The sequence below is a fragment of the Hemitrygon akajei genome, chromosome 9 (assembly GCF_048418815.1).
Source record: "Hemitrygon akajei chromosome 9, sHemAka1.3, whole genome shotgun sequence".
Classification (NCBI taxonomy): domain Eukaryota; kingdom Metazoa; phylum Chordata; class Chondrichthyes; order Myliobatiformes; family Dasyatidae; genus Hemitrygon; species Hemitrygon akajei.
This window is the reverse complement of record NC_133132.1, coordinates 145497319-145523371: the sequence shown is the minus strand read 5'-3', so window position 1 is coordinate 145523371 and position 26053 is coordinate 145497319. Positions and strand designations below refer to the sequence as shown.

The following is a 26053-nucleotide window of genomic DNA, read 5'->3' as shown; positions in this document are numbered from 1 at the left end:
GTTCTGCTTTAGTATGTCATCATGTTCCCTTATTGTAATCTTAGACCCTCTTCGTTGATGTTTCTGTCAGACCCTGGCAGAAAACTACTAGTATGACCATTGGGTTGTACAGGGGTGTGTATAAAATACTGGCCATTGCATCACAGATTTACTTCATTGCATTTCAAATTTCTAGCTCTTTTAAATTAGGTACTAATTGGGTAGCTACTTCTTAGATGTTATTTCTTCATGTGTTTTTGCTGATTTTCTTAACTAGTTATCAGAGTTAATGAATGAAGTAATCAGTTGTTTGTTTTTTTTTCTCTCCCTCTGCCCATCACCCTGCCTGTTCTTCATCTCCCTCTGGTGCTCCCCCCTCCCGCTTTCTTTCTCCTGAGGCCTCCCGTCCCATGATCCTTTCTCTTCTCCAGCTCTGTATCACTTTTGCCAATCACCTTTCCAGCTCTTAGCTTCACCCCACCCCCTCCGGTCTTCTCCTATCATATCGCATTTCCCCCTCCCCCCACTACTTTCAAATCTCTTACTATCTTTCCTTTCAGTTAGTCCTGACGAAGGGTCTCGGCCCGAAACGTCAACAGCGCTTCTCCCTATAGATGCTACCTGGCCTGCTGCGTTCCACCAGCATTTTGTGTGTGTTGAATGAAGTAATCAATTGGCTATCCACAATCTGTAATTTATCATCAGATCAAATGTTTTTTTAAAATAGCAGTCCAGATCAAGCCCACATTATTCCCTGACAAGTCCTAATGCCAATTGCTATTACTTCATGTACACGGTTCAGTTTGTTTTTGGTATTTCTCTGCATTCAACATTCAAATTTTCTTTCTTAAAGACCAGTACAGTTAAATATTGATATAATTGAAGTTTATACCTTAGCTTATTAGTTATGAATATAAAACTCTTAAGTAACTGTAAAGGACAGAGATACAGCATACATAGTAATTATCCGTGCATGTTTTATTGGTGTCTGTCAGCAGTAGTGGTTTTCTCACCTTCATGTTGAAGATCTAGCTGAGATTGCTAAGGAATTTTTGCACAGATCTCTTAATATGTTTGTTTCCACATTCTAATACCTTTTACAATGGCAGTTTATTTCTAGTGCAGTAACTTGTTCTCCGTGACACCATGAAATTACGTAAGGCAGAACATAACTATATTATAATAACACTTCCAATTTCTGGCCCATTCGTTGATTTGCAAATTTACAACATGAATTTCAAATTATAAAATAACCTCATTAGTGACAACAATAACAGAATTATGTAGCAATTCATAACTCATGTAATGTATTTGACTTGTGTATTTCAATATTTTTGTATTTAATGCTCATCTGTTGGTCAGAAGACACAATCATTTCAATGTTAATGAGATTCTGCCCATGAGCATTTATTTCCCTTAATATATGCTTATCCGCTGCAGGTCATTATCAGTGTTAACTTACTGGTAAGCATTTTCCTGATAGTTATTCTATTATTAAAATTACTCGAACATGGAACACCAGTTACTATCATTATAGATATTAGTATCACTCAGCTTCAGCTTTAAGTGAGAGTGAAATGAGCAATGTGGCGAATTGCTATTCATGAAAACACAGAACAATACCTGTCACTAGTCTTACAAGATGGGTCTTAAAGAGAGTGGACACTAGAAATCAGTTAGAGGAATTTTGCAGGTAAGGCAACATCTGTACAGGGAAATAGTCGCTGTTTCGTGTCGAGACCTTTCATTACGACTGTAAGTGCAGAGGGAAAATAGCCAGTAAAAAGAGGTGAGAGGAAGGAATGGAGCGAGAGCTGGCTGGTGTTAGGTGAATCAAGGTGACAAGGGGTGATTGGCAGCTAGAGGAGGGAAGAGTGGAAATAGCCGCAGAGGCTGGGAGGTGATAAATGGATGCAACAAAGTGCTGCTAACCAGGGTATCTGTTGGGTAAGAAAGGAGCACGGAACCAAATAAGGGAGGCTGGGTGGTAGAGGAGGATGTCAGTGTGATAAGCAAATGGCGGAAGAGGCTGAGTGATACGGAGTTGTAGGCTATTGTGCTGTATGTTTTCTATGTTTCTATCAAAAGAAAAGAGAAAAGGACAAGGAGAGCATTTTACCTAAAATACAAGACTTTATTATACACAAACACAAGAAAAACTGCTGCAGATGCTGAAATCCAGGCAGCACACAACAAAATGATAGAGCAGGTCAGGCTACAGAAAAGAGTGAACAGTTGATGTTTCAGGCCAAGACCCTTCATCAGGACTTTGGCCTACGATGTGTGTAATTAATTAAAGTAATGAAGCCTAATCCCTCCTACCTGTACATTGTCCATATCCCTCCTTTTTCTGCACATTAATGTATTTATCTTAAAGCCTTGTACATGCCTCTGTTATATCTGCCTTCACCACCATTCCAGGCACCCACCACTCTGTATGAAAATAAACTTCTGACGCACATCTCCTTTGAACTCCCCCCCTCACCTTAATGTGTACCTTCTAGAATCAATTAAAAGCGCAAGGTACATTTATTAGCAAAGTATGTATGCACTATACACCCCTGAAACTCGTCTTCCCCACAGCCAGTCACGAAACAGTTCGACCTCGGATAAAGGATCTCGGCCTGAAATGTCGACTGTAGTTTCCCCTGTGATGTTGCCTAACCCACCGAGTTCCTCCAGTAGTTTGTTTTTTGACAAACTACTTGCAGTCTGAAAAATAGCACAAGGTCAGTCTAGCAAATTGTAAATGCCTTTGATAAGTATTTTAAAACAAATATTTCTAATTTTATAATTAAATAGGAACAGCTTCTTCCGCTCTGCCATCAGATTTCTAAATGGACAATGAACCCACGTACACTAAATTATTACTTTATTTTTCTTTTTTGCTCTCCTTTTGCACGATTTATTTTGTGTTTTTAAATTGCAATTTATAGTTTTTTATTATTATGTATTGCAATGTAAAACAAATTTCACGGTATACTGTACGTCAGTGATATTAAACCTGATTCCAATTCTGATTCATGTAGTTCTAAACAATTAGATGGATTTAGAATATTAGATTTACAACCAGAATGCCCATCTACATGGTTGGGCTGTTTTCCCATCAGATAGGTTAACTGAGGATGTGCAAATTGACGTCCGCTTTAGCGGAATGCAAGATTTTATTTTTGCATGCCAAATTACATAGAGTTGTATTCTCTTAATTGTATTTGTTGGATTCAGGGCAGAGGTTAGCTGGCTGGCCATGTATTCTGGATAAAGATTCTATCAGTTGTCTGCTCCTACTCCCCAATCCTGTAGTACCGTCCTATATGGTGCAATTGAGTCTACCCTGAATAGTTTCTTTCTTCTGATCAACAGATATGTGGTTGAAATTAATCTGTAATCTGATGAAACAAACTGCCCAATCTGCCTAACTAACAACAGAGCATGTTTTGAATACTGATAAATTACAGATCCTCTTGACGATAAAGCTTCAAAATGCATTTTTTCTAAAATGGAGTTTGTCCAAATACTTGATTACAGTGGTTGAGTACAGAAGGTATCGTTCGCAGGTAAATGGTGCCTCTTAATTATCTAAGTCCAAATATCTCCCCTTTACTGTAGCCAAATGAAAATATATTAACAGAACAGGCAGAAATGAGATTACGAGGGATGAGGAGGGAATGTGAAAGTTCAATAAGTATTGTCAGAATTAAATTAAAATGTGTGATGCATACCTGTAAAATGTGGTTAATTGATTCTTTCGGAATATGATGCCAGTGAATGAAAGTTGCCCTTATGCATACACTAACATAAAGCTGTAGTTTTCAAGTTATATTAATACTTCCACCTCTCCCCACACTCTCTACCCTCCCCTTCCCGTTTTTTGAAATATACAGTATAAGCAAGCTATTCATTTCTTAGCAGTTGCTTAAAAATCACAAAGTATTTTTGGTCTGTATGAAACTATTGTCATCTCTCTGAATATAGCCTGTTTTTTTTTTGCCCCCTCTTAATAGAGTGCATACCGCATAACTGGAATGACGTTTCTGGCCTGCTGAAAACGGAAGGAACAAGAAGCTTGTTGTTACTGAAACAAGGCTCTGCCAGTACAGTGTATACCTGTGTTTGTGTGCGTTGGGTGAGCAGTTGTGACAATTCACTGACCTGCACATTGCCATCAATCCCGTTTACTTGTCCAAATGTTTTAGTCAATTAAAGCCAGATGTTTGGTGTGTACATAGGTGGACAGAAGCACAGATTACTAGCCGCCACTTGTATCCATTTGTGTTATATTGATCAAACTGAATGAAATCATTGTTGCCCAAGTACTTGTAAGGAGTAATTTTTTGCATTTGTACTCTGTAAATCCTCATCCACATCAAGAATATTTGGGTACTCAGCCAACAGGGTTGTGAAGCCAGTAGATTACATTTATTCTAATTTAAATTCAAAATGTTTATTTCTGAATGATACTGTTTGATTTCTAAGTTCCCTACAATTACCCAACTGAAGAAAATATGTCAGGTTTATAAAATAAGTGACCAACTTTTGCATGATAATTTTTCTGTAATAAGGCAAAGTTAACTATCTTAGTTAAGTGATCTGTCATTTTCAAGGAACTGTTATCAAGTTTTTGCATTTTGAAGAGCATCTAGAAATATTAACAATCTGAAAGCCTCTTCTTAGTTTTCCATATTTGCATGTGTAGACAATGAAAATGTTGAAATCAGTGTGCAAGGTCTACAAAAGTCAGGATTGTTTTAGAAGGCCGTTGAAAAAAATGGGAATTAAATGTCTCATTGTCACCAAATGTATGTTGTTTTTTCCTTATTCTCATGTTTGTGACTCCATACCTTTTCTACAAATTGCTGTTAAAATCCAGTGTGTAGAATTCAAACTTTTTAAATAAACTTTTGCAATTATCAAATGATTTATCTACAGCTAGTATTTCATCATGAATCCTGAGAGAAGGAAGAATTCTCAACACCTTTATCTGTACACATTTGACTAAGTTGGTATTGGTGGGGTGGAAAACCTCAGATATATAGTTATCCCAACTCCTTGACAAACACAGCAGCATAATGGGGGTGGGCAACAGCAAGTTTTGAATTTTTTTTATCAAAATTCAAAAAGTTAAAAATAAATTTATTCATTTTCTTGCAGGCAATCATAGTGCAACAAAGAAATACAATAGAATCAAAAAATACACGGACGAGGACTGATAAACAACCAATGTGCAACCCATTAAAATGTAGAAATTTGTGTAAATCTATGCCTTGACATAAATAATGCCATATTAAAGTCATATCTTGGCACTTTTGATGGTCAACATTTTGGAGCCTGATCTTGACATGTGGATGGTGGCAAGGTACCTAAGTGGGTGGCCAACGCCAATGCAAGGAAGTGAGATGACCAAAAAAGAAAACCCTCTGAGAAATATTAAATTTCTAAAGGTCTTGCCTGTAGCTGCATTAGACATTGCATGTCTAACCCTATTACCAACATGGCATTCCCTTTTCTTTGTTGTGGTGCTAGTAACAGAAGTTTCATACAAACAACTTTCACAGGGAATACAGTTAAAGATTGCTTCTCTGACCTATCCTATCAATGGCTTTGGGCACCTGTATCAATTGTGGTTGATGACTTTGATAATCACAATTTCTTACTCTCTGGCTCCTACAATTATTGCCCAAACCACACTTCCATACAATGTCTTATTGATTGAACAGCATGCCTTTCTTGATATAAGTTAATACCATGGATTTAAGTAATTAGGTAGCACTTTCAATATGTCCAGATGACAAACGTAATTTGGAATAAAACAGAGAATAGTGATAGACTGAGGAAATCAATGGGGTCAGCATAAAATCATGACTTTGAGTAATGGATCAGCCGCACACAGTCTGGAATCATGGAGTGATAAATGGCTTAATCATTTTTGTGTTCCAAAGAAGGTGAAAAGTGGCAAATAAAATTTCATGCAAAAATAATGCAGTCGTGTACTTCAAAAGAAGAGACAATGTTATAAAGGTAACAATTCTCAAGGGAAGCTTAAGTTAAAGTTCAAGTTTATGACCAAACAAAACATATATGACACACAGCATGTAGAACAGAGTTTTATAGAGATGCAGTATTACCTCACAGTTCTTGAACTCAATGCCTCAACTAATGAGGGCCAACAGACCATACGCCTTCTTAATGACCCTATGATCTTATGCAATAATTTCAAGGCAGCCAAGAACATTGACCTTAAGATTCCTCTGTTCTTCCATATTGCTAAGAAACCTGTCATTCACCCTGTACGCTGCCTTCAAGTTTGAGCTTCTAAAGTGAATCATTTCGCACTTTACTGGATTGAACTCCATTTGCCACTTCTCAGCCCAGCTATGCATCCTGTCAATGTAACCCATGACAACCTTCTACGCTCTCCACAACACTACCAACGTTTGTGTTATCTGCAGAAATACAAATAAAAAAACTCATCCTTCCACTTCCTCATCATTTATATAAATCACAAAGAGCAGAGATCCCAGAACAGATCCACTCATCACGGCCATCCAGGCAGAATGTGCTTAATCTACTACCACTCTCTGTGGGCAAGCCAATTTTGAATCTACGCAACCAAATTTCACTGGACCCTGTGTCTCCTGACTTTCTGAGTAAGCCTGCCAGAGTGAACCTTGTTGAGTGCCCTACTAAAATCCATTCACAACGCATGTACAGCTTTATAGTCATCAATTTGTTTTGCCACTTCCTCCAAGAAGACAATCAGGCTCATGAGGCATGATTTGCCCCTCACAAAGTCATTCTTATATCCCTCATCAGACCATGCTTCTCTAAATGCCCATAAATCCTGTCTCTAAGGATATTCTTCAATAGTTTAATATATTTATTTATTTATTGAGGTACAGTGTGGAATGGGCTCTTCTAGCCCTTCGACCTGTGCTGCCCAGTAACCTCCCCCCTCCCCCATTTAACCCTAGCCTAATCACGGGACAATTTACAATGACCAATTAACCTACCAACTTTGGGCTGTAGGAGGAAACTGGAGGAAACACGTGTTCATGGGGAGAACATACAAACTCCAGCTAGAATTGGACCCGGGTCGCCGGCACACTAAAGCATTGTGCTAACCACTACACTACTGTATGAGACATTGGAAAAACCATGTGAGATCATGTGCTTTATTAATAAAAGATAAGGACATAACAAAAGGGTTAATATAATAAGATATTGTGGCCAGCTCCGGTTCCAACACTTCTGAAAGAAAATGAAGACTTAAGGTGGCCGAGAAATGATTCATTAAAATAGTTTCAAATAAATCTGAAGAATCTGGATTGTTCTCCTTGGAGAAGAGGTGGTTAAGGGAAGTCACAGCTGGTATTTTATAAGGGTGAAGGGTCAAGACAGATTGGACACTTTCTCATTTGTGGAAGGTCCAGAACCGCAGAAGGCAGAGTTGTGAAGAAGTAAGTAGTTCCCATTAAGAATGACTTACCTAACAGGATGGTGGAGGCACATTGAGTTGTGGTTATCAAGGGAGAAATAGTCCCCAGCAGCAGCAGCAGCAGCAAGGCCTTAAATGAAATTAGAAAAATTAAATAAAATTAAAAAGTAAAACTGTTCAAAGCTAACAAAATACAACAGCTAAATAACTGAAAAAAAATTAGAGGAAATACAAATAACTAAATATTGTTATCTTTCTTCTCCACAGCCATACAATCCCCATTGAAAGCAATCAGCTCTAGCAACCTCCAGTCCAACCTGATACCGGATCCAAGAGCACACACCCCAGTGTAAATACTGCAATTTCATAGCAAGTTCCTGCTCTGCAGTTGGATTCCATGCGTGTCCCACAGCGGCAGTGCAGTGTAGCTGGGAAATCACACAGCTCGCCCAGTGAGTTTAAGACTTCCTCATTTGTGTGGGAGTTCTGAAACTTGGCAGAACTTACACTGAGAAATGCCTGCAGTTCCATGCAGAATTGCCAGCAAAAGCCAAGCCAATATTTTTGCCAGAAGTAAACATGGTCCTATTAGCTGTTCTTGAAAAAATTCCCAGTCCTATTGTGTTCAAAGTAAATAGTTCATCCAATCAAAGCTATTGACACCCCATAAGCAATCATCACAAAGTTAGTTCAGTAACTCATATCCTGATTGGTTAACATAGTTAATTGATATATTAATCTTTTCCTGATGTTACGAGAAGATCCCAGTCACGCCAGCTTCCAGGATTTAGTTGCTCAAACTCTCCAGAGTATGGATAGCTGACATGGCCCCCTTTAAGGGTTCAGGACAGTCCCACTAATTGGCAATCATGTTTTGGATGGGAAGAATTGAGTATTTAAAGAGGACCTAAACTGAGATTCAGTGTTCAATTAAAAGCCTAACTAGAGATATTGTCCAGCGTTTCATCTATGTTCTGTTCTCATTCCAGCTTTATACCGCATCTCGATTCCAGCCTCGGATACTCCAGCACTTGGGTCCAAATTATCCTCGTCAAGTTATCTCCTCACAGTACGATTGAGCCAACGTAGATCCTGCGGAGTATCAGAGTCTACCATCTCCTGTGGCGAGAGGATTTCCAGACAGAATCTGGAGATACACGACCTCCAGGCCTCTGTGTACCAGCTATCACAAGGAGGATGCCAGAGTCGCTCAAATGAGGCTGTCACTCGCTTTGTGAAGCCAGTACACCTTCCAACCCCAGAGAGATTTAATGGAGACCCGGGCTTTTGCTGTGGCTTCCTCATTCAATGCTCATTGATGTTCAAACTCCAGCCATCCCTGTTCCCTTCAGAGCATTGAAAAGTGGCCTTCATGGTCTCTCTCCTGACGGAGTGAGCCCTCGCCTGGGCCACCGCCCATTGGGACCGAAGATTGGAGATCTGTGTGTATTCAGAGGAATTCATGGCCACTATGAGAAAGGTATTCTATCATCCCTCTGAGCCAACAGAGGCTCTGACATTCTGATGAAGCTGCATCAGGGAAGTCGGTCAGCGGCCAACTATGCTATTGAGTTTCCATCTTTGGCACAAGAGAGTGGTTGGTATGGAGAAGCCTTAGCCACACTATACAGCCACGGACACCAGGATGAACAAAAGGGTGCCCTCATCTTGGGAGAGCCAACTGGTTCTGATCAACCAGTCCATCTGCCTTGACAATCATATGGCAGAGTGTAAGAGGCCATCCCACCCCGATCTCGGATCATGCCCAGCCCATCTCCTGCTCGGGACTCCGTCAAACGTCTGAAGCTGCAGCTGCCTGGAGAACTGCTAAGACTGTCCAGTCGGCGGGAGGACTGTGATGGTAACAGCCACTACACCCAATCCCATGGATTCTGGTTTCGTGCTGAAGGCGGAGTTCACGTGGGGTAAAGACTTGAGGCAGGTGAAGGCTTTTGTGGACTCTGGGGCAGTGGGTAATTTTCTGGATTTAGGAACTGCTCGTCGGAATGACACTGCTGGGAGAGCTGAGCGAGTCCATGTCCTCAACTGTCATGGATGGCCGGCCACTAGGTTCTGGGCAGATCCGGCAATAGACTGTGGTTTTGTGGTTTTGCAGTTGAGGAGAAAGGATCATCTAGAGGATAGTAGTTTCTACATCATTGACTCACTACTCATACCACTGATCCTCGGGTACCCTTGACTGACCCAGCATACCCATCCATAGTCTGGAGGAAGGGGAGAATCATTGCTTGGCCCAGTTATTGTAAGAGGTCGTATTTGCAGCATGGTCTTCAGAACCTTAGACTCTCCTGAAGCCAACAACCAGCAAGGGGACAGACCAGTGTGAGGTAACCTGAAGCCTAAGGATTCCATCCGCCCGGTCCCGTCTAAAGGGAAGACTCCTATATGAAGATCCTTGAAACCTCTACCCAGGAAGGCAAGGACCATCTGTAATACCTTGGTGCCATTGCCTGAGGATACAGACTAGGAATTGGGGTGTGATTTAGCCACTGTTTCTGCGCGTGAATTCTGTGAATCTAGGGGGAGGACTCCGAGGTCTGTCAAATCACCCCTGCCACCTAAGAAGCCTCAGGAGTCATCCTCAAAGAAAGGTCCAGAGGAGACTGCAACAGCCAAACCAGTTCAAATCCCTTACATCTACAAGGACTTGGAGGAGGTCTTCAGCAAGCAAAAGGCCTCGACTCTTCCACAGCACAGACCCTACGACTGTGCTGTAACCTGCTGCCTGGTATTTGTCCTCCGTGGGGAAGATTGTACACACTATCAGACCCAGAGAGACATGCAATGGAAGAGTATATAAAGGAGTTTCTTGCCACGGGCTTCATTCAGCCCTCCATCTCACCAGCAGGCGCAGGCTTCTTTATCATACAAAAGAAAAGTGGGAGCCTGTGGCCATGCATTGATTATAGGGATTAAACCGCATAGCGGCCAAGAATCGTTAGCCACTCATGAATATGGCCTTGAGTTGCACCAAGGGGTGAGAGTATTCACAAAGCTTGATCTGCAATCTGGTCCTTATAAAGGAGGGTGAAGAGTGGAAAGCTGCATTCAATACACCAACAGGGCACTATGATTACCTGGTTATATCCTTCAGTGTTGTGAATGCTCCAGCAGTCTTTCAGACCTTTTTTAATGATGTTCTCAGAGATACTCTCCATAAGTACGCTTTTGTCTATGAACGTTTGTACTTGGATGATACCTTAATATTCTCGAAGTCCATGGAGGAGCACATCAACCATGAAAGAGATATCCTTAACAGCCCTCTAGACCACGGACTTTATGGTAAGCTGGAGAAGCCCAAATTTCATGCAAAACCATTTCATTTTTGGGTTTCATGATCTCAAGATGGACCCTACCAAGATCCAGGCAGTCAGAGATTGGCCACAACCATCCAATATCAAACAAGTCTAACAATTTCTGGGGCTGGGAAACTTCTACCAGAAGTTCATCAAGAAGTTCAGCTCAGTGGCAGCTCTGCTGATGGCACTAACTAAGAAATCCACGAGCCCTTTTGTCAGGACCACTGAAGTGGAGACCGCTTTTGCAGAGCTTAAATAGCGGTTCATATCAGCTCCCATCTTGGTTCCTCCTAACCTGGACCTTCCCCTCATCATGGAGGTGGATGTCTCAGACATCAGAGTGAGTGCAGCGGTGTCTCAACGATCACCCTTGAACGGCAAACTGCACCCGTGTGCATTCTTCTCCAGGCAGCTATTCGTGGCAGAGATAAGTTACGGTTAAGTTAGCCTTGAAGGAATGATGTCACTGGCTAGAGGGGCCAAGAATCCTTTTAATATTTGGACAGACCACAAGATCCTGGCTTATATTCAGGAGGCCAAGAGGCAGAATTCCAGGCAGGCCAGGTGGTCTTCGTTCTTTAGCTGCTTTAATTTCATCCTGGCCTATCAACTGGGGTCAAAGGACCAGAAACCAGATGCCTTGTCCCATCAGTTTGATGAATCAGAACAAAAGGAGCAGCCCACCACCATTTGCCCCAAGCCAAGGTGCTAGCTCCAATTCGCCAATTTATAGTAATTTATAATAAATAGTACGCACAACAGGACAGTCAATATAACATAGAAATACAATTGTATCACTAATTAATCAGTCTGATGGGCTGGTGGAAGAAGCTATCTCGGAGCCTGTTGATCCTGGCTTTAATGCTACAGTACCGCTTCCCAGATGGTAGCAGCTGTAACAGTTTGTGGTTGGGGTGACTGAGGTCCCCAATGATCCTTCAGGCCCTTTTTACACATCTATCTTTGTAAATGCCCTGAATAGTGGGACGATCACATCTACAGATGCACTGGGCTGTCCAAGCAGTCATTCTCTAATCCTGGATAAAAATGGATATCTTCCTTTCTGGGAGAATACCAATGCTTCATGCTTTTCGCTAACCAAATGATAGGCAAAAGAGAGCAAAAAGCTACAGTTTCAAAATACTATTATGATGAAAAATAAATAGAATATATCTAACAGAGAAGAACACCGCTATATTACATTGACATTGTTGTCTGGTTCTCTAGCTTCTAGCAGGCTAGATTGTCATTGTATCCCCAATCAGATGATTCTGTGGATCACAAACACTTTTTGCTCTGTGGGTAAAGCTGAAGTTTTATTAAAATCGTAAATACTGAAGTAATATTAATGAAAAAAAATTGTTCACTGATGGTTTAAATGTTTTTGTTTCATACCATAGTACTGTATTTGCTAATTCAGTACCACAAACGTAGAGGTCCCATAAACATTTTATGATTTCCTGTTAAATCATCCAGAACAGTTGCATATGAACACCCTTCAAATTCCTTTTGAGTCAGAAGTTTAAAAACCAACATTAAAATTCAACAAGAGTGAAGACTTTAGGCAAACATTTCCTCAAGTTATCATTATCCATCATCAACATGTTCTCTCTCCATCATTGTACCTTTTCTATGCTTCATTAAGTTTTTTGTCTGTTATTCAACTGGTCTATTTTTATGAAGTGTTGTGCCTGATGTATTCCTAAATGCTAAATTGGAGTCACACACATCTTTTCAAGACTGTGAGCTGTGATGGCCTCTTGGATGGGTGGCCAGTTAACTCTTGACAACCCCATGCTCTGCCAAATCTGACTTTGGACTCCAGCTTTGAGAAGAAATCCTTGATGGCAGAGATTCTGGTTGCATGTGTTATTGACCAGGATGCTAATGCAACACTTTTCTCATATATGAACCGTTAGCAAGAATGAAACTTGTAGAACTATCAGAATCAGAATCAGGGTTATTATCACCAGCATGTGACATGACATTTGTTAACTTAGCAGCAGCAGTTCAATGCATACATAATCTAGCAGAGAGACAAAAAATAATTAATAAAATAAAACAATAAATAAACAAGTAAATCAATTACGTGTATTGAATAGATTATTTTAAAAATGTGCAAAAACAGAAATACTGTATATTAAAAAAGTGAGGTAGTGTCCAAAGCTTCAAAGTCCATTTAGGAATCGGATGGCAGAGGAGAAGAAGCTGTTTCTGAATCACTGCGTGTGTGCCTTCAGGCTTCTGTACCTCCTACCTGATGGTAACAGTGAGAAAAGGGCATTATTAAGGTGCTGGAGGTCCTTAATAATGGATGCTGCCTTTCTGAGACACCGCTCCCTAAAGATGTCCTGGGTACATTGTTGGCTAGTACCCAGGATGGAACTGACTAGATTTACAACCTTCTGCAGCTTCTTGCAGTCCTGTGCAGTAGCCCCTCCATACCAGACAGTGATACTAGACTGTCAGAATGCTCTCCACGATAAAACTATAGAAGTTTTTGAGTGTATTTGTTGACATTCCAAATCTCTTCAAACTCCTAATAAAGTATTGCCACTGTCTTGTCTTCTTTATGACTACATTAATATGTTGGGACCAGGTTAGATCCTCAGAGATCTTGACATCCAGGAATTTGAAACTGCACACTCTCTCCACTTCTGATCCCTCTATGAGGATTGGTGTTCCTTTTTCTTACCCTTCCTGAAGTCCACAATCAGCTCTTTCGTCTTACTGACGGTTGAGTGCCAGGTTGTTGCTGCAGCACTATTCCACTAGTTGGCATATCTCACTCTCGTCACCACCTGAGATTCTACCAACAATGGTTGTATTGTCAGCAAATTTGTAGATGGTATTTGAGCTATGCCTAGCCACACAGTCATGTGTATACAGAGAGTAGAGCAGTGGGCTAAGCACACGCCCCTGAGGTGCGCCAGTGTTGATCATCAGTGAGGAGGATATGTTATCACCAATCCGCACAGACTGTGATCTCCCAGTTAGGAAATCGAGGATACAGTTGCAGACAGAGGTACAGAGGCCCAGGTTCTGCAACTTCTCAATCAGGATTGTGGGAGTGATGGTATTAAATGGTGAGCTATAGTCGATGAACAGCATCCTGACGAAGGTGTTTGTGTTGTCCAGGTGGTCTAAAGCTGTGTGGAGAGCCATTGAGATTGTGTCTGCCGTTGACCTATTGTGGCGATAGGCAAATTGCAGTGGGTCCAGGTCCTTGCTGAGGCAGGAGCTCAGCCTAGTCATGACCAATCTCTCAAAGCATTTCATCACTGTCGATGTGAATGCTACCTGGCGACAGTCATTGAGGCAGCCCACATGATTCTTCTCAGACACTGGCATGGAATAGCACAGTAGGCATTCTTGATGATGGTGTAACAATGGTCCAGTGTGCTGTGTCCATCCTCTGGTGGTGCAAGTGATCTGTTGATGGTAATTGTTTAGTGATTTATTTTCAGACTGGCCTTGTTAAAATCTCCCAAAATGATGGTGAAAGCATTAGGATGCACTGTTTCATGCATATTGATCCCATTGCTCAGATCATCTAAAGCCTGCCTGACATTGGCCTGAGGTGGAATGTAAACTGCTACCAGAATGACCCCAGAGAATTCCCGTGGTAATTAAAAAGGACAACACTTTACTGCTAGATATTCCAGTTTTGGAGAGCAGAATTGGGACAGCACTGATATATTTGTGCACCAAGAAGTGTTGATCATGAGGCATACTCCTCCACCTCTGTTTTAGAGAGACTCTATAGATCTATCGTGACGGTGTATAGTAAACCCCTCGATCTGAATCGCTGCATCTGGTACGGAAGGGGTTAACCAGGATTCTGTGAAACAAAGGACAAGGAATTAACATTAGAGGTCCTTAGTTCTTGAAAGGAAGCCTAATTATTTTATACATTATTTTAAAAATAGCAGGAATCCTGTGCAAAAGTAGTTAGAACAGAGAGAAAAAAATGACATTGCTGATTAAAGAGCAGGAGCCCTTATCAAACAACTTTTAAAGGAACAGAACAAGTAAAGCTATGTCCTGTTCCTTTAAATCTGTGTTAATGGGGGGAAATTTTACAAAATTAGCAGCATAGGTCAACTATGGGGATGTTACAAGTAAAATTTCTTAAATTTAAATTTCTTGTTACCCTCTTAAACTACATTGCAATTAAAATATTCAAGGAACTGCCAAGCTGATTAAATATAGTAATTGAATAAATAACTGGTTTAGTTCCTACTGCAGATGTCCACTGGAACTGCAGTAAAAGTCAATATTTTCTATTATTAGTCCAAATCAGAGATCATGGTGCTATAGGGCAGTATGGTCCATGAGGAGGCTAGAGACAGGAACGTTCTGAAAAGCCTAGTGTTACGTACCCCGTAACTGGGTGTCTTACCAGCAAAGATAGAAGTGTCCGTTGGAGTCTGGTACTATTTTCAAAACAGTGTTTATTAGTAAAATATACAAATCAATATCAACAATGCAAATATACAGATAATACACGTTAGCAATAACTAAACCTAAAAGTGTGGGTATAATAATAATCAATAATAAACAAGCTCTATCGTTGTCTAGGGGATAAGGAATTATCATGGGAAAGTCTAAAGTTCAGTTCAGTTCATGTAGGCTGAGGTAGTTGTTGGTTCTTTTGTTGTAACCGTTGGAGGGAGAGAGGGAGAGAGAGAGAGAGAAAGGGCGAGCAAACAGTGACAGCTACAGTCATTCAAACCTTCCTTTATTTCTTGATCCGTCGATGTGTTGTTGTGGCCATTCAGGTATGACCCTTCTGTCCTTTAGCTAGACCATTCTTCTATGGTGGACTCGTCACCCAGGCAAGGGTGGACACACACACAAGCCCCCACCGGCCTCGCTATAAACACAGAGTTAAAATTGACCGATCCTTCGTTTCGTCTCCGATGCCCCCATACTTTCTCGTGGGTTCCAGTACTTAAGCAGTGCTCACTAGTGTCTTTTGGTGCGTCTCCTGGTGTGTCTGAGGGGTGTCTCCCCAGACCTCACTTTTATCCCTACTCACGGGGTCTCAGGTGTCGATCAGTTTTGAATGACTTAGCCCATCAAACCAGCCCACTCCGGCTGTCCACTGAGGAATTTTAATGAACAGAATAGTACCAAGTAAACAGCCCTCTCCGGAGCCGTGAGTCTTACAGGAGTCATAATATGGTCTCTCTCCCCCGGTGTTATCTCGCCCTTATCTGAAGCAAATGTTCCAGTCCCAGTATGTTTTTGTTCCATCTCTTTCTCTCTCATTAGCAGCCTGGCAACAGTAACGGTTTGTAACTCTCCCAGGGGAGGGAGACATGGGCAACCTTGCACCCTTCTGCCCATCAGAGCTGTTCATCCTTCGTAACACTAGGAACGACCAACAGTAATAAGACTGCATAACATGTCACACCTACTCTTCGGATCCCACCCAATCATTGCTTTCCCTCCACCAATCGATTAATATGTTTGAAGATTTACAGAGTGGAAGAGATTTGGGATCTGTTCACCAAACACAGCAAAGGCAATAACTTTAAAAAAAACAATGAAAAATACTGCAGATACAGTAAATCTAAAATGCCTGGGGAGAAGGCAGGAGAATGGGGTTAAGAGGAATAACAAAATCAACCATAATGGAATAGCAGAACAGAGTTGATGGGCCGAATGACTCCTAGGTCTCATGGTCTAAAACAGAAAATTGTGGAAATACTCAGCAGGGCAGGCTGTGTCTTGTGGGTGGATCCTTTGTCAGAACTGGGAAGGAGAAATGAAGCTTGTTAAGTTGCAGAACAGGTGGAGAGTGTCTACGACTAGGTAAAACCAGAATGACCCTGGGAAAAAGCTGTAGACAAGGTTATCTGGTCAGTGAGTGAATGGGAGTAGCTGGAGCGGGAGAACATGGGTACAACAGGAAGAGGTGCCTGATAGGTCAGACTGGGCATCTTTTCTACTCTCAGAGAAAAAGGAAGAAAAGGAGGCTGGGAAAGCTAAAGCAAGTATCACAGATGGATCACTGACGCAGGCCAAGAAATCAAGTTAGCTGAAACTATCGCATTGAATATTAAATCCAGAAGGTTGCAATGTGCCCCGAGAGATGATGTGGTGCTGTTCCCCAAGCTTGCATTGGGCCTCATCGTAACTGTACCGGGGATGTTGGATGAGGAATTAACATGGCAGGCAACAGAAAACTAAGAGTCAGCCCTGGACTGCACAATGCCCTACAAAATAATCATCCAATCGGCTTTTGGTTTCTTCAATGCAGAGGGAACAAAACAGTGCACTCTGGAAAAAGTGCAAGTAGACTGCTTCATCTGGAAAGATTGTTTAAGTCCCTGGATGGAAAGAAAGGATGAAGGTACATGTTGCATCACTGGCAGTTGCAAGGAAAGGAGTCATGAGCGGAATGGTTAGTAGAAACAGAAGAGAGGACAAGGGAATTGTCCCCTTGAGATGCTGAAAGTGGAGGAAAGGAGATGCGTGTCTTTGAAAATGTGAAGAATGATCTGTTGAAAGTGGAGACTGGTGGGGTGGAAGGTGAGGACCACGGAAATCCTTTCCTTGTTCTGTGAGGTGAGAGCAGAGACACATGGTCAAAGGCTTTGTTAACAATGGTAGAGGGGAAGCCATGGTTCAGAAAGAAGACATTGCAGAGAGAAAGAGGAACTGAGAGAATAGAGAGAGTCAGGGTAGAATGAAGAGTAGTTGAGACAGCTGTGGAAGTCAGCATTTTAAGCAGTAGTCTATCTCCTGAGATGGAGACACAGATATCCAAAATAAAAAGGGAATGCTCAGGGATCAACGAGGATGAAGGTGGGAAAAGGGAGCAAATTGGCAACATCAGCAATAAGATTATCGATTTCTACATGAGCACAGGAGGCCACACTAATGCAGTAAACAGTGTACTGGTAAATCAGTTGGAAGAACGGGCCTAGCTAGGACTGAAAACAAAAATGTTTCACATATTCAACAAAAATACAAGCATGGTTTGACCCCATGAAGTGTTGAGAGTGGTAGCTTTGATCTGGAGAATGCGGGTAGAGTTAAAGGAGAAATTGTTCAATGTGAGAATAATTTCTGGCAGGCAAATGAGTGTGTTAAGGTTATAAGGCAATAATTAATTAGTGTTCCACAAGGCTCCACAAGCTGCCAAATGACAGGAACAGTCAATTGGCTTGTTACTGGTCATTTTTATGTTCACGTTATTTCTACATATTTTAAGGAGTCTCACCATCTTACTTCACAAAACTGCAATAAATTATAATTGTATCTGTGAATCAACAAGTTTTTGCTGAAAATATGATTAGCAGCAATGTTTGAAAAATAATCCACTTAATAAAACACTTTGATATCAGCTTAAGTTACGTCTGAAATGTATTTCAGCAGTTCATAATTAGTTTCCTCCACCTCCTGAAAGATCTTAATGTTTACGGTGCTCTTAATGGTTCTGTATTTTGAATTGGTCCAAACTTCCTTACATTATTACCTCTAATTAAGCAAACTGCTATCATTGCTCTTTGTGAAGCTGGTCAACTTCTGATGAACTCAGGCCACCGAGTGATAGCATTAGTTCTCTGTAATAACATGAGGGTTCCATTATCATCACATTGTGTGTCTAACACAGAAAAATTATACCTTAAATCTGGTTTTGAAAGACAAGTTAACCATCATCTAATTAGGGCTATCACTAGCCTGAATTTTGTAGTTGGAATAATGGCAGAACAACCCACATTAGTAAATAGTGAAACGGAGAGAAAATTGAAGATTTCAGTATAATGTATTTTGACTCAGAAATGCAGTGATAGAGTGGTGATTCAGAATGACACCAGAGGCTGAACTCTTTTCTACTTGCGACTCTCTTGTCCATTCTTCCCCCCATCCCTTCCCACCGATCTCCCTCCAGGCACTTATCCTTGTAAGTGGAACAAATGCTACACCTACCCTTCCTCCCTCACCACCATTCAGGGCCCCAGACAGTCCTTCCAGGTGAGGCGACACTTCACCTGTGAGTCGGCTGGTGTGGTATACTGTGTCTGGTGCTCCCGGTGTGGCCTTTTATATATTGGTGAGACCCGACACAGACTGGGAGACCGTTTCGCTGAACACCTACGCTCGGTCTGCCAGAGAAAGCAGGATCTCCCAGTGGCCACACATTTTAATTCCATGCCCCATTCCCATTCTGATATGTCTATCCATAGCCTCCTCTACTGTCAAGATGAAGCTACACTCAGGTTGGAAGAACAACACCTTATATTCCGTGTGGGTAGCCTCCAACCTGATGGCATGAACATTGATTCCTCTAACTTCCATTAATACCCCTCCTCCCCTTCTTACCCCATCCCCTATTTATTTATTATTCCCCCCTTTTTTCCCCTCTCTCTGTCCCTCTCTCAATCACTCCTTGCCTGCTCTCCATCTTCCTCTGCTGCTCCCCTCCCCCTTTCTTTCTCCCTAGGCCTCCCATCCCATGCTCCTCTCCCTTCTCCAGCTCTGTATCCCTTTTCCCAATCAACTTTCCAGCTCTTAGCTTCATCCCTCCCCTTCCGGTCTTCTCCTATCATTTCAGATATCCCTCCCCCTCCCGCTTTCAAATCTCTTACCATCTCTTCTTTCAGTTAGTCCTGACGAAGGGTCTCGGGCCGAAACCTTGACTGTACTTCTCCCTATAGATGCTGCCTGGCCTGCTGCGTTCCACCAGCATTTTGTGTGTGTTGTTAGAATGCTGACGTGTCAGTCCAGTTATGAACTGCAGTGTAAAGTTAAGCCGCTCATGCAGTGAGGGAGCTACCAAGAAGATCATCATCTTCATTAGAGAAGGTTCAATATCTGAATGCTAATGATAAGGTATGTTCAGTGAGAAATCCCAAGTTCCATCTTAGTTTCCTTCTCAGATCCCCAACATCACAAAAGCCATCTTCCAGCCAATCTGATTCATTCCAAGAAGTGAGCTAGGGCAGTGGATATGGCTGAATTGATAGACTGGGCAATATTCCCGCTATAGTAATGAAGACAGATGCATCAGAAATGGCTGCTTTTCTAACCAAACTGCCTTAGTTCAATGGCACCTGTGGAAAATTGCCCATGTTCTGTGATGGAAAATAAAGGACACATTCATTCCAGCTCAAACAGCAGCAAAATGATTGAAAATGTCATCAGCAGTGCTACCAAATGGCATTTATTCATCAATCACCCACTCTCAATGTACAGTTGATGTTCCATCAGGACCAGCTGGTTTCAGATTTCATCATGACCTTGATCCAAAGAGCTGGAATACTTGGGTAAGGTGATAGTAACTATCCTTGACATCAAAGCAACATTTGACCAAGTGTGGTGATATCAAGGAGTCCTGGCAACTCTGCAATCTATGGACATTAAGTACAGAATGTTGCAATGGTTGAAGTTCCGTCTGGTTTAGCTTTCAACCTGATGGCATCATCATCAACTTTTCAACCTCCAGTAATTTCCCACCCCTCCCTCATTCTCTCTTTTACCATTCCCCACTCTGGTTACCCTCTCATCCCTTCTTCTCACCTCCCTCCGGTTCCCTTCTTCTTTCTCTTTCTTCCATGGTCTACTGTCCTTTCCTGTAAGATTCCTCCTTCTTCAGCCCATTACCGCTTCTACTTTTCCCCTCCTAACTTCCTTCTTCCCACACCCACCCACCTTAACCCTCACCTGGACCCACCTATTTCTTGCCAGCTTGTACTTCTTCCCCTCCTCCCCTACCTTACTATGGCTTCTGCCCCCTTCCGTTCTAGTCCTGATGAAAGGCCTCAGCCCAAAACAACAACTGTTTTCCCCCTCCATAGTTGCTGCCTGACTTGCTGACTTCCTTCAACACTTTGTGTGAGTTGCCTAAAGGTTGGAGTCATATCTCCCACAAAGGCAAATGGCAGTGATTGTTGGGGTCCATCATCCTCATCCCAGATCATAATTGCAGGAACTGCTCTGGGTCTACAGCTATATCATCAATAACTTTCTTTCCATCATAATGTCGGAGGTGGGAATGTTTACAAATGATTTCAATATTTTCAACTCATTCACAATTTTTCCAAAAGTGTCCATGCCAATGTCCAGTAAAATCTATTCAACATTCAGGCTGATTGCATGTATTACAAAAGTACCAGGCAGCAACCAAATGCAATAGGAGAGAATCTAACTACCATACATCTGAAATTCAATGGCATTATCATCACCAAGCTCCCACTCTGTGCCTCCACCACCACCGTCAATATCATAGGACTCACCACTGACCAAAATCTCAACTGAAGCATCCACAGGAATAGGTACAACAGCAGGTCAGGGGTGAGGTATCTCAGAGTCATAGACTCGTACTCACCATGTTCACAGTGACCTTTTTGCCCATTGACAATCTATTGCTAATTTTATTAGCCAGCATCTTCAATGCATTTTCTATTTATGTTCCTATGTAAAACATAGTGATAGTATCTAACGTCACCACTTGCTCTGGCAGTGAGTTCCAGATGTCAGCATTCTCTGATTAAAAAAAAACTTACCCCTCATATCCCCTTTAAAATTCCTTCCTCTCACATTAAACTTAAGTCCTCCTGTTATGACACCCCTACCACGTCCTTCGGCTCAGCATTGACTAGGAATTCAACTGCATCAGCGTCATCAGTGCTGTATCTATGAGTGCGGGTCAGAGGCACAATGTCATGATTTACTTCCTGATTCCTTAATTTCTTTTGAAAGCCAAAAGGAACAACAGGAACGTGAAACAATACTCTTCACCTCTCTGGGTGGTGGCAGTTTTGAGGAATGACATAAAGCTCTCCGTAGGCCAATGTAAAGCCGACACTTGACTGAAACTCAATCCTCTATTGTCTACTCTAAACATTTGTTCCTCCTCTATCTGCAGGTCGTGACCACCCTACATGCCATCAACTAAATATATCTCAGCAACTCATTAATACCTCTGAAGAAGCACTACAGGAACGTGTAACCTCTGCTTTCTTAAGGGATAAGAGCAGCATAGGAATGCCACACCTGCAGTTTTCCCTCCAATCCACATTAACCAGATTTGTCACTACCCCTTCATTGCCATTGGGTTTAATGCTAACTCGCTACTCAGGAGTGCCGGGGAGGTAACTTCACAGCCACAGGCAGCTCGCCACCACCTTTTCAAGTGCTGTTAGGGTCAGTCATTTATTACTAAAAACACCCACATCAACACAGTCTCAACAATGTCTCATTCTCACTGGTATGGAGGCTTCAAAGCATGGCATCTGAATAAGCCACGGGTGGTTGTAGACTTCCCCCAGCTCCATTACCAGCAGTAGCACCCCGCCCACAATCAACGACATCTTTAGTAGGCAGTTCCTCAAGAATGTGGCATCCATCATTGGTCTCCCTCGCCATCCAGGGTATGACCTCTTCTCATTACTGCCATCAGGGAGGAGGTATAGGAGCCTGAAGACCAACACTCAACATTCCAAGTTAGCTTTATTCCCTCTGTCATCAGATTTCTGAATGATTCATGAACCATGGACACAACCTCACTAACTTTTTGCACTCTTTATTTTTAATATATTTCTTATTGTAACTTGTAGTATTCTTATTTATTGCACTGCCGCAGAACAACAAAGTTCACAGTCGTAATAATTCTGATTCAGAGTTGGTTCTAGTGCCATGACCAGAAAACATCAAATATCGTTCATTCCGTCTGTGCTGTGGTAATTTACATCACTGCCTACCATAAATACTTTGATGCATTCTGATACTGGGAAGGCATGCAAGAATTATTTGTGTATCTGACCTCATTCTAATCTAAAACAAAAGCTTTATATAATCACACCTTGACTTGGTTTATTATTCCGGTGTGGTTACTAATGCTCCTAAATGTCATTGTGACATGGCATGCCATTTCGGAGTGATGTGGTACAGTCTGTGGTTTTGAGTACAATTAGTTTTTGTTTAGCATGTAACTTTAATATTGCATGTTTTCTTAAGCAAAGCTTCCTTTGTTGTCTGTCTTCCTTCTTGCACAATGGTTTTTGTAATATATTTATATTAACCATGATAATATCGATACTACACTTGCTTGTATTAGTTTGTGGAGTAGTTAATATTACTTGGCAGTCTAGAGCACAACAGGAGCTGTGTAGTGTGATTGCATCGTGTAACATTTAACTACTGGAACTAAAAGTAAGTTCATAAACATTCCGAAGAAAATTGGCACCATTTCCCTACCTCGGGTTACCTAAGAGAATATAAACTGCCAAGGATTTTTTTTTTTAATTTTTACTTATTAAAAGCTACAGTATCACTTATTTCTGGCCTTGATACAAAATGCTCTGTTTTCTCACAGTTATAAATAGATTTGCAGAAAATAAATCATATAGTGCAGGAGACTGTAACCTTCAGATATGTATTACAGACTTGAAGCAATTAACTCGAAAGGGAATAAATAGACTTTGCAGCAGAGCTACCAAATGAATGTTATGTAGTTCCTTTCTTTTAAAAAAAAAACTGTGAATGCTTTAAAAGTAGGTCAAGCATTAAAAATATTTGGAGCTAAAAAGAAATTTTCCATAATTTCAAGGATTTAAAATAAAACAATGCTAGAGATTATTAGTTTTTTAATATCTGAAAGTAAAATAGAATTGATATTTGCTCGCAAATCTTCATTATAACCACGGTATATCTGGGGAAGCTGTCTTGAAAACCTAAGACAACAAAGAGGAAATTGGATTGTGTTCAATTCATGTACCAGTTTAATCGTAGAATTTTATATTTAAATGAGCCGAACTGAGCTGACTGACAGCTGTCGTTTCTCTTTGTGTGATAGCTTGCTTCTGATTTGACACTGAGCCCAGAGGTGCAGATTTGCTAAGCTGGAGAGAAAGTCAGATGAATTCACCTCCGGACCCTTGGCTTTATAACCTGTCTGTGCTGACAGGTGAAAGCAGTGAAATCATTTGTATATAAACATATCTCCAATAGAAATCAAAAAATTGCTGATGTTGGAAATCTGAAGTAATTGGTGTTGGTGATGCAAAAAGACTAAATAAATGAGAATGATTCTAGGAATTAAAGGGTGACCATATGAGGAACATCTGGCAGCTCTTGGGCTGTATTCCCTGGAGTTCAGGAGAATGAGGGGGGGATCTCATAGAAACATTCCAAATGTTAAAAGGCCTGAACAGATTGGATATGGCAAAATTATTTCCCATGGTAGGGGAGCCTAGGACAGAGGGCATGACTTCAGGATTGAAAGGCGTCCATTTAGAACAGAGATGCAAAGAAATTACTTCAGTCAGAGGGTGGTAAATCTGTGGAATTTGTTGCCATGAATGGCTGTGGAGGCCAAGTCATTAGATGCATTTAAAACAGAGATAGATAGTTTCTTGATTAACCAGGGCATCAAAGGGTATGGGATGAAGTGGTGATGACTGGAAGAATTGGATCAGCCCATGATTGAATGGTGGAGCAGACTTGATGGGCCGAATGTCCTACTTCTGCTCCTATATCTTATGGTTTAACTCATCAAAAAGGCTGTATCCATCCCTGGCTACAACCCGGACTCTTTTGAGTTTGTGGTGGGGGGAAGTCACTAAACAAACTGCTATCCGTCATGGACAATCTGGCACATCCTCTCCATGACCTACTGAATAAGCAGCGGATCACTCTTTCAAACAGACTCATTCAGCACCACTGTCACAAAGGTCGTTACAGAAAATCTTTCCTACCAAATGCAATAACCATATACAATAGCTCATCTCTGTGCAACAGAACATACAGAACAATAGCAAACGAGAAAATATCTGTTTTATTATTTTGTACATTGTTATTGCACAGTATTGCACATTGGTAAATTGTTATTGTGTATATTATTATTCAGTACTTTATTATTAGTTATTATTACTTTACTTATCATAATGATTATTTTTATTATTTATTATTGCTAAGTGTGTTTTTAAATGTTGCTTCTGTAACAAAATAATTTCCCACTCAGGATCAATAAAGTACTTATTATTATTACAAAGGTATTATTATAACGTAAAGGGCTGAAAATAATCAGCAGGAGTAGTGCTGCCACAGGGTGTGCTATCTGATGGTCAACTCAATGCATTAAAGCATGCAAACATGGTCAAAAAGTTCAGTTGTGTTCAAACCAAATATCAGAATTGGGAATAAATGTGATCTAAGTGACTTTGACTGGTGCAACATGAGGTGGTTAGTGTATCTCAGAAACTGCTGATCTCCGGGAATTTTCACATACAACAGTTTCTAGAGTTTTCAGTGAATGGCACGAGGAAGAAATACAACCAGTGAGTGGCAGTTCTGTGGGCAAAAAAGCTTTGGTAATGAGAGGTCGGAGGAGAATGGTCAGACTGGTACAAGCTGACAGGAAGGCAACAGTAACTCAAATAATCATGCATTACAACAGTGCTGTACAAAAGGGCATCTTTAAATGCACAACACATTGAACCTTGAAGTGGATGGGCTACAACAGCAGACCATACTAGGTTCCACTCCTGTATCAAAGAAAGTGACTACTCAGTGTACGTCCAATATTCACTATTAAAAAGTTACCAAAAAAATCATAACAAATAGAAGCAGGAGGAGACCATGTAATCCCTGGTGCCTTTTTGAAAAGTCTGCTCTTCTACCTCAGCATATCACAGCATCAATTTGATATCCTTTATAACCATATAACCATACAACAATTACAGCATGGAAACAGGCCATCTCAGCCCTTCTAGTCCGTGCTGACGCTTACACTCACCTAGTCCCAGTGGCCCACACTCAGCCCATAACCCCCCCATTCCTTTCCTGTCCATATACAAATCCAATTTTACTTTAAATAACAATACCGAACCTGCCTCTACCACTTCTACTGGAAGCTCATTCCACACAGCTACCACTCTCTGAGTAAAGAAATTCCCCCTCGTGCTGACCTTAAACTTTTTCCCCTTAACTCTCAACTCGTGTCCTCTTGTTTGAATCTCCCCTACTCTCAATGGAAAAAGCCTATCCACGTCAACTTGATCTATCCCCCTCATTATTTAAATACCTCTATCAAGTCCCCCCTCAACCTTCTACGCTCTAAAGAATAAAGACCTAACTTGTTCAATCTTTCCCTGTAACTTAGGTGCTGAAACCCAGGTAACATTCTAGTAAATCTTCTCTGTACTCTCTCTATTTTGTTGATATCTTTCCTATAATTTGGTGGCCAGAACTGTACACAATACTCCAAATTCGGCCTTACCAATGCCTTGTACAATTTTAACATTACATCCCAACTCCTATACTCAATGCTCTGATTTATAAAGACCAGCATACCAAAAGCTTT

At 41.2% G+C, this 26053-nt stretch overlaps 1 protein-coding gene across 4 annotated transcripts in view; it reads left to right on the top strand.

The window, feature by feature from the left end:
- The window catches only part of supt3h (SPT3 homolog, SAGA and STAGA complex component), a 398081-nt gene extending 393187 nt beyond the window's left edge, over nucleotides 1–4894 (top strand). For all 4 annotated transcript variants that reach the window (XM_073057204.1, XM_073057206.1, XM_073057205.1 and 1 more), the window contains one exon: nucleotides 3984–4894. In XM_073057204.1, the coding sequence (XP_072913305.1) occupies nucleotides 3984–4025 (42 nt within the window). In that variant the 3' untranslated portion in view covers nucleotides 4026–4894. The remainder of the gene's footprint in view (nucleotides 1–3983) is intronic.
- The last annotated feature ends 21159 nt before the right edge of the window (nucleotides 4895–26053 follow it).